Here is a 13,113-nt window from a genome sequence, read left to right as displayed (position 1 = left end):
GATGATGATGACGATGATTTCCCCCTCCGGGAGGGAAGTTCCCCTGGCGGAATCTCTCCGCCGGAGGGCAAAAGTGTGCCTGCCCAAGTTCCGCCTCGAGACGGCGGCGCTCCGTCCTGAAAGTCCTCTCTCTATTTTTTCTAGGTCAAAATGACCTATACACCAAAAGATGGGCACTGGAGGTTGGCTTGGGTGAGCACAACCCACCAGGGCGCGCCTGGGCTCCTTGGCGCGCCAAGGTGGGTTGTGCCCACCTGGTGGGCCCCCTCTAGTAGTTATTTGCTCCAATATTCCTCAAATAATCCATAAGAAATCTCCGTGAAGTTTCATCTTGTTTGGAGTTGTGCAGAATAGGTGGTCTGGCGTAGTTTTTCCATGTCCAGATTTCCAGCTGCTGAAATTCTCCCTCTTTGTGTGTACCTTGCATATTATGAGAGAAAAGGCATTAGTTTACTCCAAAAAGCATTATTATGGATAAAAACATTATAAATAACAGTAAGAAAACATGATACAAAATGGACGTATCAACTCCCCCAAGCTTAGACCTGCTTGTCCTCAAGCGAAAACCGAAATCGAAAAACATGTCCACATGCTTTGAGAGAGAGGTGTCGATAAAAACAAAATACGGACATAGAAGCATCATGTAGATTATCATAACAACAACAAAATTGAACATAAGACTTTTATCATATACTTCTCATGAATAAGTAACAATTCATCACACAATTGAAGTATATAGCAAAAACTCTATTAGAAACCAACAAACTATGTTCTCAGTCAACTTTGCAACTACAATTCATCATCTTTTCAGGAAGGGTCATGTATCGGAGCCTTTTGGCAAGTCCACATACTCAACCATCATATAGTATTCTATGATTGCTAACACTCACCGCGTACACATGAGCAAAACATTTCAACTGGACACATAGAAAGATAGGGGCTTGTAGTTTCGCCTCCCAACGTATTCACCTCAAGGGTGATGTCAACAATAATGACTCATGCTATCTATATTCAACTAGACATATGTGCCTAGATCTTTCCTCACCGCATGATGCTTGCCAAAGGAGATAAATAAAATGGAATAGAAGGAAAACTTTGACTCTTTGCATAAAAGTAAATATAGAAAAGTAAAAGATAGGCCCTTCGTAGAGGGAAGCAGAGATTGACATGGACTTATTTGTTTGTATGCTCAACCCCTTAGTGCAAAAGAATGTCATGTTGCATTGCCCCTTGGGATAGCGACCTTTATTATGCAGTCTGTCGCTTTTATTCTTCACCATCACAAGTCCATGCAATGCTGAATTTTCTCTTACACTAAATGATCTCACACTTTTAGAAGCAATTTTTATTGCCTTTTTTGCACTGATGACAACTTACTTGAGGGATCTTGTTCAATTCCTAGGTAGGTATGGTGGACACTTGAAAATAAGATTTGGGTTTAAGGGTTTTTGGATGCACAAGTAGTATCGCTACTTAGTGCAGAATTTTTGGCTAGAAAAGATAGGGGCAAGCACCACATGTTAAAGGATCCATGACAATATGAATTCTATGTGAATATAAACAAACATAAACCATTAAGTTGTCTTCCTTGTCCAATGTCAACAATTTTGGCATATAATATTTTGATGAGGGCTCACAATCACAAAAGATTTCTAGGATGGTATATTTATATGTGAATCTTCTCTTCCCTTATTAATTCTTTCATGAGTTGCGTCATTGACTAATGCTATGTTTGTCAATCTCTAATAGAATTTTCTACTTACGTTTTTCCTTATGTGGTGTCATCACCTACCATAAGTTTAGTATATGATCTTTTCTTAATTTATTTCCTTTCTTTTATTTATTTCTTTTCTATTTTTCTTCCTTATTTCTTTTCTTTTATTTTCAACATGGAAGTAAAGAAAGCAAAAACTCAAACTGAACTTTATTATACAACTTGCACACGATTACAAGGATAGATCACTAAGCAAACTCTCAAAGAAAGGATCAAACTAAACTTTTCTTCATCTAAAGCAAAAGATCGAACTAAAATAAATAAAGGAAAGAAGATAATGGGATGATACAATACCAGGGCACCTCCCCCAAGCTTGGCGAAAGCCAAAGGGAGTGCCCATACCTGATACTCAATTCTCTTTTGGTGGTGAGAAAGATGACGATGGTCATGAAGTAGTATTCTCCAATATAACCATGAGTAGATCCTTCAAACCTTGAATCTCCCGAAGGGCTTGATGAATTAATTCACTGTTTTTCTTCACCTTAGCCATTATGTGTTTATTCTCTGGGCCCCACGGTTTTGTTCCTGCACCGTTCTCTCTTGGCCGAGATATGTCCCAATTGGACGGTATGTGCCTACGAGGAGTATTCTCGAACCCATAATTGTGAATCAAATTGCGAAAATTGTTACTATGTAATATGTGTAAAGGCCTCCTCGGAGGGAGTTCTTCTTGCACTTCTAGGCTCGCTTGATTGTTTAAGGATCCCATGGCTTGATGAGGATTGGGATGAGTAGAGATGCTGGCTAGTGTGCCTCTCTCGGAGGCCGAAGAGTGGACCCCAAAAGGATATCCCTCCTCTTCCTCCATAGTAGCTCTCCAGCTTCATCTCTCCTTAGATCCTCCTAAACCACCCTTGTGTCTTCTTCTCCATTATTGAAAGGTGAGGAAGGCATGATGTTGGTCTAGTTGAATCTGTCAGAAAACAACGAGAAAAGAGAACAGAGGATTTCTCCGCGATACGGTGGTTAACAGGTTCGGGAAGTATATATAGATTTTTTATCTTGGGGGACAAGCAAACGGATGAAAAATGGAGTCCGGAAGGTGTCCCAGGTGGGCACAGCCCACCTGGGTGCGCCAGGCAAGTGTCTTGTGCCCACCAGGGTACGCTTCCTGGAAGTTTCTTTATTTCCTAATTTTCTAAATATTCCAAAACACACAAAACATATTTTTGTGGATTTTTCAAAGTCCGTCTACTTACCGTATCACGTACCTCCATATTTTCACGATTCTAGAGTGTTCCGGAAGGACTCTTTTATGTGTTCTTCGGTGTCAAAGTTTGGATAATATTACTTTCAACATTAATGGGCGTAGCTAAGATATAATGTTTTATTCGTTGTCCATTGACAACCTTCGGCATTATTTATTTTGATGGCTCTAGATCGATAAACCTCCTCGATAACATAGGGGCCTTCCCATTTTGAGAGGAGTTTTCCTGCAAAGAATCTGAAATGAGAGTTGCAGAAAAGAACATATTCTCCGACTTTAAACTCACACTTTTGGATTCTTCTGTCATGCCATATTTTAACTTTTTCTTTGAATAATTTAGCATTTTCATAAGCTTGGGTTCTCCATTCATCTAAGGAGCTAATATCAAATAACCTCTTTTCACCAGCAAGTTTGAAATCATAATTGAGCTCTTTGATGGCCCAATATGCTTTATGTTCTAACTCAAGAGGCAAATGACAAGCTTTTCCATAAACCATTTTATATGGAGACATACCCATAGGATTTTTATATGCTGTTCTATAAGCCCAAAGTGCATCATCTAATTTCTTAGACCAATTCTTCTTGGACCTATTGAAGTCTTTTGCAAAATTATTTTTATTTCTCTATTGCTAAGTTAAACTTGAACACTAGACCGAGGATGATAAGGTGATGCAATTCTATGGGTAACATCATACTTGGGAAGCATTTTACGGAAAGCACCATGAATAAATGTGAACCACCATCAGTCATTAAATATCCAGGGACTCCAAACCTTGGGACAATAACTTCCTTAAGCATTTTAATAGAGGTGTTGTGATCAGCACTACTGGTTGGAATATCTTCTACCCATTTAGTAACATAATCAACAGCAACCAAAATATGTGTACACCCATTGGAGGAAGGAAAATGTCCCATGTAATCAAATCCCCAAACATCAAATGGTTCAATAGAAAGTGAATTATTCATAGGCATTTCTTGACGCTTACCGATATTACCTATTCTTTGACATTCATCACAAGATAAGATTAACTTACGGGCATCCTTGAAGAGAGTAGGCCAATAAAATCTAGATTGCAATACCTTGTGAGAAGTTCTATGTCCAGGATGATGCCCTCCATAAGCTTTGGAGTGACATTTCCGTAGGATTTGTCCCCGTTCATGCTCAGGTACACAACGTCTAATAATACCATCTACTCCTTCTTTATAAAGACGTGGGTCATCCCAAAAGTAATGTCTTAAATCATAGAAGAATTTTTTCTTTTGTTGATATGTAAAGCTAGGTGGTAAATATTTAGCAACAATGTAATTAGCATAGTCAGCATACCAAGGAGTACTATGAGCAACATTTATTGCATCTAACGACTCATCAGGAAAACTATCATCAATAGGTAGTGGGTCATTAGGCACATTTTCAAGCCTAGATAAATTATCAGCTACTAGATTCTCAACTCCTTTTCTATCAATGATATGTAAATCAAATTCTTGTAACAAGAGAACCCATCGAATAAGTCTAGGTTTAGCATCTTTATTTTCCATAAGATATTTAATAGCAGCATGGTCTGTGTGAATAGTTACTTTGGAATCAATAATATAAGGTCTAAATTTGTCACAAGCAAACACCACTGCTAAGAATTCCTTTTCAGTAGTAGCATAATTTCTTTGAGAACTGTCTAGAGTTTGACTAGATTAATGAATAACATTAAGTTTCTTATCAACTCTTTGTCCTAGAATAGCACCAACAACATAATCACTAGCATCACACATAATTTCAAAAGGGAAGTTCCAGTCAGGTGGTTAAACAATAAGTGCAGAAATTATGGCTTTCTTGATTGTTTCAAAGGCTTCTAAACAATCATCATCGGAAAAAGGGATATACTTTTGCAAAAGACTCGTAAGAGGCCTAGAAATTTTAGAGAAGTCTTTAATAAATCTCCTATAGAAACCAGCATGACCTAAGAAACTACGAATACCTTTTATATCCTTAGGACATGGCATTTTCTCAATTGCATCAACCTTAGCTTTGTCCATTTCAATACCACTTTTAGAAATTTTATGGCCCAAGACAATGCCTTCATTAACCATAAAGTGGCACTTCTCCCAATTCAAGACAAGATTTGTTTGTTCACATCTCTGCAAAACTTGATCAAGATTGCTTAAGCAATCATCAAAATACTTCCCATAAACAAAGAAGTCATCCATGAAAACCTCAACAATCTTTTCACAAAAGTCAGAGAATATAGCAGTCATACATCTTTGAAAGGTAGCAGGTGCATTACATAAACCGAAAGGCATACGTCTATAAGCATAAGTTCCAAAGGGACAAGTAAAAGTGCTCTTTTCTTGATTAGGTTGAGAAATAGGTATTTGTGAAAAACTAGAATATCCATCAAGGAAGCAAAAGTATGTGTGCTTAGATAAAATTTCAAGCATTTGATCAGTAAAGGCCGGAGGGTAATGATCTTTTCTAGTTGCTTTGTTTAATTTTCTAAAATCAATTACCATTATATAACCTGTAACAATTCTTTGTGGAATAACTTCATTATTATCATTAGGAACAATAGTTATACCTCCTTTATTAGGGACACAATGAACAAGACTTAGGTTCCATATTAATTTTATGCTGACACAGAGTGGAACTAATGCCCTTTAAATCATCGAGAGTATATCCAATAGCAGCTCGGTGCTTCCTTAGAACTTTCAATAATATTTCTTCTTCATGTTCTGAAAGGTTAGCACTAATAATAACATGATATATCTTCTTTTCATCAAGATAAGCATATTTCAAAGTGTCTGGCAATTGTTTTAATTCAAACACAAGATCACCTTTAGGTGGAGGTGGACCTCCTAGAGTTTCAATAGGAAAATAATGTTTAATTAGAGGACGTTGTTCAAAGAAAATCTTATCTATTTCATTTCTTTCATGCATATGTAAATCATTTTCATGGTCTACAAATATTGTTCTAGTGGATCAGTAGGAGGCACAACAATAGAAGCAAGACCAATTAATTCATTCGTACTAGGCAATTCTTTTTCATGAAGCTTTCTACTAAACTTGGAAAAATTAAACTCATGATACTCATCACCAAAACTAACACCGACAATTTGTTTCCCACAATCTATCTTAGCATTAACGGTGTTCAAGAAAGGTCTACCAAAGATAATGGGACAAAATTCATCTTCTGGGGAACCAAGAACAAGAAAATCAATAGGATATTTTATTTTCCCACACAAGACTTCAACATTTCTAACAATCCCAATTGGTGAAATAGTGTCTCTATTAGCAAGTTTAATAGTAACATCTATGTCTTCTATCTCTGCGGGTGCTATGTCATTCATAATTTCTTGATACTAGTTGACCCGTTGCGCCAAATGGCGCAGAGACCCGCTAAAAACATGTTGTCGATGAAAATAATTTTATTTTGCAAGGACATATTCAATATTGGTAGTAGAAAGCCCATGTGTTAAATCATGCTATATTGAAAATATGCTTATCATGCTGAGAAATATGAGGTTGAAAAAAAATCATATTTGTGTAACATGTATAGACCAGTTAAGGAAACATTTTTTAGTTGAAAATATGGTTAGCATGCTAACACATTAACTCAGGTCTATTCTTGTTTATTCAATGTTTCTATTGTTGGTTTTGTCTAGTAATAATGCTAAAATTGAATGGAGGTTTTTGTCTACATTAAGATGTATAATAACATTACTTGTTGCATGGCGCAAGGTCCCATTTCAAACCAAGAGTTATTTGAAAATAAATGCTTGACAATTCGACAATAATAAGGATCCTCTTAATAATAAAATTTGAAAGTAACATAGCCTCAAACTATGTGATCAAGTTTTCAAAATGTGGGCATTCTCTACAATTTCGCTACATTTATTGGAACTTAGGAATCCAAGTCACGCTTTGTCTCTCCCCTCCCACTTGTCTAGAACCATAGCATTTTATCCTACACAGCCCCTTTATAGGTCAGATGCACTGTAATTCCTTCATTTTTTAAAGTAGCTAAACAAACAATGCCTTGCACAACGGTTGTCATCTCTCAGTGATGGAGCCACCCTCTATCGCCATCTCTTGTTTTTTGAAGGGAACTGGATAAACCAACTTTTATGACATGTTTTTCTACTGTAATAGATGTGCAAACATGAAACGAGAAATCAAGTGAAGAAACAAGGACATTGTTGCAATGGAAGGGCAAACCAAGATTGAAAAGTACCACACCAGCAACAAAAGTTTATAACAGATATGGAAGTGATAATAAACAACAAGTTTTCCAAGATTTACAATGAACAAGCTGATTTGGCTTCTTGCTCTAAAATAGAAACATCTAGAGCACTTACTTGGTGACAATCTCACCAATTCAACGAGAATGGGAATATTTTCTACCCTTCACTCCTTTGCGGCTTGTAGAATCGAAGGAGAAAAGGAAAAACTTAACAATAGTTCTTGCGTGAATGAGTCACCTGCGGCACTGGATTCTCATGTAAGTGGTTGAATGGAAGCTTTCTCCCAGGAGCCACACACAACTTGAATATCCTAGATGTGTTTTCCAAGTTGTAGAATCCACATCAACCATCAAGTAATAATGTGAGCCTAATATACATAAACTGTAGGCAAAATTCAGCAACAAAGATAACATGCTTAGTGAGAAACTGGATAACAAAAGGAATACTTTAATCCAAGTTCAGATGAACACATAGAATGCCCGGGAACTTTTCACTAAAGTAACAATGCAATTATTCATAGCAGGTTTGTTACAGAATCTAACTATTGTTTAAGCAATCGTGGAGCCAAATTTATACCAAAAAGGGAGATACTCCTAAACCTTCCTATAATTCAACCGGATTTCATCCGATAACCTAGAGGCCGTCTAAAAGCTCCCCTTATTTTTTACCATGCTGTAGCATGTACGTCTATTAAAACTGCAAGATTAGCAATTCTTTTGGCCCTGAGCACATAAAGATGGCAAATAAACACATTGAAATAAGACAAAATCAAATGTGGCATAAGGTTAAAGTTGTGAAAATATCCAATGTTGCATCAAAATTGCATTGGAGGAGTATCTCAAAGAATAAAAATGAGTAGAACTACTAAACCTTAATATCAGTTCTCATGGTGACCTTCTTATAACTTCAAAACCAATGAAAATAAATTGCATTGGAGGAGTATCTCAAAGAATAAAAATGAGTAGAACTACTAAACCTTAATATCAGTTGCCATGGTGACCTTCTTATAACTTCAAAACCAATGAAAATAAATATATTACCATCCATAAGTAAACAATCATCGATTTTTTTATTGTGCAACTCAAACCCAAGTACCAAGAAAAATTATAAATGTGGTTTCAGAACCGTCTGAATCCTGAACATGACAAGAATCAAAATTACCAAGGCCAAAAAGCCTCAGTTTTACATTTGCAAAATCACGCAATAACAGACCAAGATATACATTGAGCAAAGGAAGTATCAAGAAAACTTTTCATTGATGCAATTCTATCAAGCATCAAGGTCACAGTGTCAATTAGTGTCCATAATCAACATATCAATATTTGAAACAAGAAATTCACTCATGCTTTGTATGGAAGTTGGGATTCACTAATAAGAAGCCTCTGAAATATCGTCTGGAAAATTAATGGCAAAAAATGATGCATTTGGACAACATTGAAGCAGCAATAGTCAATTAGTGCCGTCAACCCATTCTTATAGTTGGGTGTTTAATCTAGATGAACAACCAATTGTTTAGGTACGCTATTCGGACAAAATTCAACATCGTGCATACTGGCAGTCATCTAGACGAAAATAAGTGTTGTCAAATTTAAGTTTCCTAATATGTGTACTTTCTTGTTCCCATTGATCGAGATGAGACACTCAAGATGGCCTGCATACTGGCAGACATATCTAATTCAACATTGTGCATCAGAATCCATTGGATTGACAAGTCCTTCGAAACTTTCATAGAGGCGGACAAGAAAATAAAATCAACAATAAGCCACCTGAAGAAGCCAACTAGCATATGTTAATTTTACAAATAGTAAAACATAAGCATTACCATTCCTTTCAGCATAGAAAATGAAAACGAGATATCTATTTACATCAATTAAAAATCATTGGAGCAGAGCACACTGCATAAGCTTGCAGAGTTGCAGAGTTAGAGAGAGAGAGGGAGAGAGGAGTGAAGAAGGATTGGGTGAAACTCACCTTGACATGTTGATATCAGCTATAACAGTTCTGTTCCTATCAAGAATGAACTCTACACATAATTAGTGATATATTTTTTATATACTGCTGCCATCTCCTAAATAGAAAGGTATAAAGGTTAGCTTAGGTGTCCCAACACAAATAACTTGAACTTATCTAGAATAATCCATGTAAAACTGAATCTTGCTCAGGGAACCATGGCAACTGAATCTCTTAACAGGCATACTCTTGAACAACAACATGAAATACATGAATTTTCCATATCATGACAACTATTTAATTAAAATATTTATATCATACTCGTCAATCTCTAGTATAATAAGTGTTGCTTATGAAATATGTCTAGCTTGACGGGCTATTGTTAGAAAGACAGCTAAACATATTCAAACGATTAGTAGGCTAAGATAACATGATAGTACATACAGAAACAACCAGCAGGATAGCCAACATGATAGTACATAAAGAAAGTAGAATAGGAAGGTAGACAGAGGGGAGATCAACAAACCTTGATGAGTAAAACAGAGACGGAGCAACGAGCAGAACGTTAACACAGCAACGGGCAAGATTGTACAACCTACGAAATATAGAAAAGAACCGGTCAGAAAACAACCACGACATGCAAAGATGCATATGCAAGCAAGAAACACTCGCGGTTCAGAAAAGGAAAAAACAACCTATTTACCAGAGCTGGGAAGGAATAAAACGAAGAAAATAGACTAAACTGAAGAACAAATGTTAGCACAAACGCATTTCATCGAACAGGTTATAGGCGAGCAGAAGTGGCGTGCACAAACCTGAACGCGAAGGACAGAAGGACAAACGCGTCGACGCAGGCGACAACCGCAAGTAGAAACAAACTGCGCATGGACGAAAGAGCCCAAGCATGCGAGATTAGTAGGCGAAGCAAAGAGAGAGGTGAGGTGAAAAACACAAGAAGACGAGCAGGACAAACCTCAACCAGCGTCGCCCATCGAGCAAACAAGGGTCATCACAATAGATCATAGCAGAGTGCAGTCGAAGGAAGCGAGACGAACCGACGAGAGTCCAAGCTTAAACAAGCTAGCAGCGTATCAATTGCGAACTAATGATGGGAAATTCAAGCGGAGGCTAGCTTCATTTGTGTTTGTATATACCTGGACGTCGAACTCGACGATGGTGACGGCCGTGTGGTCGGCAACGCGGCCAAAGGAGAGCAGTGTGTTCTCCCGCTCGCTCGCCGCCTCGATCCGCCCCCGGCGGCGCCGCCACCGCGTTCATCCCCATCCGGCGGTGGCCCCCACCAAGGCCACCACCATCCACCGCTCTGCCAGTAGCGCGAACGGCAACTCCTGGTCGGGGCTTCCCTCCAGCCGTCACCAGGATCATGGACGTGCACGCCTTGTCCTCAGGGGCCCTATCGCACGCGACCATGCCACAGCGCTCGCATGTCGGTGTGGTCGAGCCGTGCATCAACCACAGTACGCGGGCAGCGAGGGAGGGGCAGACGCGCGCATCATACACCCATCCAACAGACAAATGGGACCGTCCGTCTACACGGGCCCTTGAGCAGTGGCGTGCGACAAAAAAATGGTGAAAAAAGACCAGAGAGAATGGCAATGGCCAATGGGTACACCACAGGATGAGACCAAGCAGTCCATAGTGCATCCCAACAACTCCTTTCAACCCGGGCGAAGCGACTGGACACGGACCGAACGAACACCACTCGCCGATGTTTAGGACCATAGAGAACCTGGCCCACAAGTCATACGGTGGAAAGAATCTGCAGGTGCAGAAGCTGGGTGCACACGCACCAGCTGACCCCTCCACTCTATCCCCACAACGCATGACGTGCGCAAGGCGTGGGGAATGACCCACCAAAAGTGGTTGACTCGCAGAAACTAAACCACACCATGTGACATGCAGCTAGTGCAGCCGATCAGCGGGACCAAGGGTAGCACAGGCCCACCCGTCATCAGTAAAGTACAGCCACGGGTGCAGAAATCTGGTGCATATGCGGCTGCCAACCAGCCAAAGGAGGGAATAGCAAAAGTGGGAGTGCACGACACGCGCATGCGGCGCATGAGGAGAGGCCGCCCGAACACCAAAAAATGTTTGACCCAGCCCATCGCCCTTCTCCATGAGCCCACAGGTCATTCGCCCCATCGTTTTCATCGGCCGGTCAAAACGAGACACGATGCAAGACACGATGATCCAACGGGAAGTAGCACACCGGCGACCCTGTTGACCAGCATCCGACGGCCAACGAAGGCTGAAATCGGGGGAGTTCCCTGGGAGCGAGTTGCCCAGCCTCATTATTGGTTTAAATATAAGGCGTAAGGAATAGCACTCACACTAGCACCTATGTCACATAAACCATGATAACAGTGATCTCCTATTTTAAGTGAGATAACGAGCATGCCAACAACAGGTCTATGTTTATCCTTTTTATCCAGTTTGGCAATTCTAGCAGCTTCTTCACAGAAGTAAATAACATGCCCATCCATATCTTCTTCCAAGAGATCTTTAACCATAGCAATACTAGGTTCTACTTTGATTTGTTCACCAGGTTTAGGTGTTATAATATAGCTTTTGTTGACCACAATTGAAAATTTAGCATGTTCCTTTATCCTAACAGGGAAAAGTGGTTTCTCAATATAAGCAGAAGGAACAACTGGATCAACATTGTAAAGTATAGTTTCTTCTTTAACTGGTACCGGTTCTTTGATTTCTTCTTTAATAGGTGGGTGATATTTAAACCACTTCTCTTTAGGGAGGTCAACATGAGTAGCAAATGATTCACAAAAGGCGGCTACTATCTCAGAGTCAAGTCCATATTTAGTGCTAAACTTTTGAAAAGCATTGGTATCCATAAAATATTTAACACAATCATACTTAAGTTTAATACCTGACTCTTTACCTTTGTCGAGTTCCCAATCTTCAGAGTTGCGTTTAATTCTTTCCAAAAGATCCCACCGGAATTCAATAGTCTTCTTCATAAAAGAACCAACACAAGAAGTATCAAGCATGGTTTGATCATTACAAGAAAGCCGAGCATAAAAATTCTAGATAATAATTTCTCTTGAGAGCTCATGATTGGGGCATGAATATAACATTGACTTAAGCCTCCGCCAAGCTAGAGCAATACTTTCTCCTTCACGAGGCCAAGAATGATATATATAATTCTGATCACGATGAACGAGTTGCATAGGATAATTTTTTTGGTGGAACTCCAATTCCAAGATCCAATATCGTCGCATAGCCTATACCATGCCAATGCTTTTCCCTTCAAAGATAAAGGGAAAACCTTCTTCATAACTTCATCTCTGGCTAAACCTGCAAGCTTGAACAATCCACAAATTTGTTCTACATATATCAAGTGCACATGAGGATGTTCGGTTCCATCTCCTGCATAAGGATTAGCTGGCAGTTGTTCTATCATACCCGAAGGAATTTTGAAAGTGCAACTATCCCTGGGTGGTTTTGGTAATTCCTAACAACATATAGCTCATTGAGCTAACATTATTCCAAGATTATTATTTTAGGAAAATCTCAATGAATGGCATGGCATGTATGAGGAAAGTGGATCCCTCAAAATTCTAAGGACAAAAAGTTTGGCTCAAGCTTGAAGCTCAAGACTCTACATTTTATATTTTAGTGATCCAAGATCACACTGAGTCTATAGGAAAAGCCAATACTATCAAGGAGGGATGAGGTGTTGCTTAATGGCTTGCTTGCTCAAAATGCTTAGTGATATGCTCCAAAATCCTCAACTACCTTCCCACATCCACATATGACCTAAACCAAAAGTCAAACTCGGCCCCACCGATTCTTTCTATCCGGCGCCACCGAGTTTCAAATGTCATAGCCACTGCCACAAACCCTAGGCAAATCAGTCTCACCGATAGGGATCTCGGTCTCACCGAGATGGGATTGTAATCTCTCTGTTTCCCTT

At 39.2% G+C, this 13,113-nt stretch overlaps 1 protein-coding gene across 8 annotated transcripts; it reads right to left on the bottom strand.

The window, feature by feature from the left end:
- Nucleotides 1–7,214: 7,214 nt before the first annotated feature.
- LOC125544201 lies at nucleotides 7,215–10,791 on the bottom strand. 8 transcript variants are annotated; one of them, XM_048707801.1, is made up of 6 exons: nucleotides 10,316–10,791; nucleotides 10,135–10,241; nucleotides 9,977–10,039; nucleotides 9,688–9,756; nucleotides 9,183–9,218; nucleotides 7,215–7,592 (listed from the first exon to the last, which is right to left on the bottom strand). In XM_048707801.1, the coding sequence occupies exons 2-6, from the start codon at nucleotides 10,182–10,184 to the stop codon at nucleotides 7,445–7,447; spliced, it is 366 nt and encodes a 121-aa protein (XP_048563758.1). In that variant the 5' UTR covers nucleotides 10,185–10,241; nucleotides 10,316–10,791; the 3' UTR covers nucleotides 7,215–7,444. The 8 variants fall into 8 exon arrangements, with proteins under 8 accessions (XP_048563758.1, XP_048563756.1, XP_048563757.1 ...); XM_048707799.1 differs by having other exon boundaries at nucleotides 9,183–9,276; nucleotides 10,135–10,231; nucleotides 10,316–10,785; XM_048707800.1 differs by having other exon boundaries at nucleotides 7,215–7,521; nucleotides 9,183–9,276; nucleotides 10,135–10,231; nucleotides 10,316–10,784.
- Between the last annotated feature and the right edge of the window lie 2,322 nt (nucleotides 10,792–13,113).

The sequence above is a fragment of the Triticum urartu genome, chromosome 3 (assembly GCF_003073215.2).
Source record: "Triticum urartu cultivar G1812 chromosome 3, Tu2.1, whole genome shotgun sequence".
In the NCBI taxonomy this organism is placed as follows: Eukaryota; Viridiplantae; Streptophyta; class Magnoliopsida; order Poales; family Poaceae; genus Triticum; species Triticum urartu.
The sequence above is the reverse complement of the archived record's forward strand: the minus strand, read 5'-3'. Positions and strand labels throughout refer to the sequence as shown.

Bases quoted from the DNA above. Each gene is read 5' to 3' on its own strand.
- LOC125544201 (XM_048707793.1), bottom strand. From the start codon at position 10,631: ATGCACGGCTCGACCACACCGACATGCGAGCGCTGTGGCATGGTCGCG. The intron at 9,757-9,976 runs GTTTGTGCACGC...TATATTTCGTAG, and splicing joins CTTCTGTCCTTCGCGTTCAG to GTTGTACAATCTTGCCCGTT. The intron at 9,219-9,687 runs GTTTGTTGATCT...CATTCTTGATAG, and splicing joins TCTCTGTTTTACTCATCAAG to GAACAGAACTGTTATAGCTG.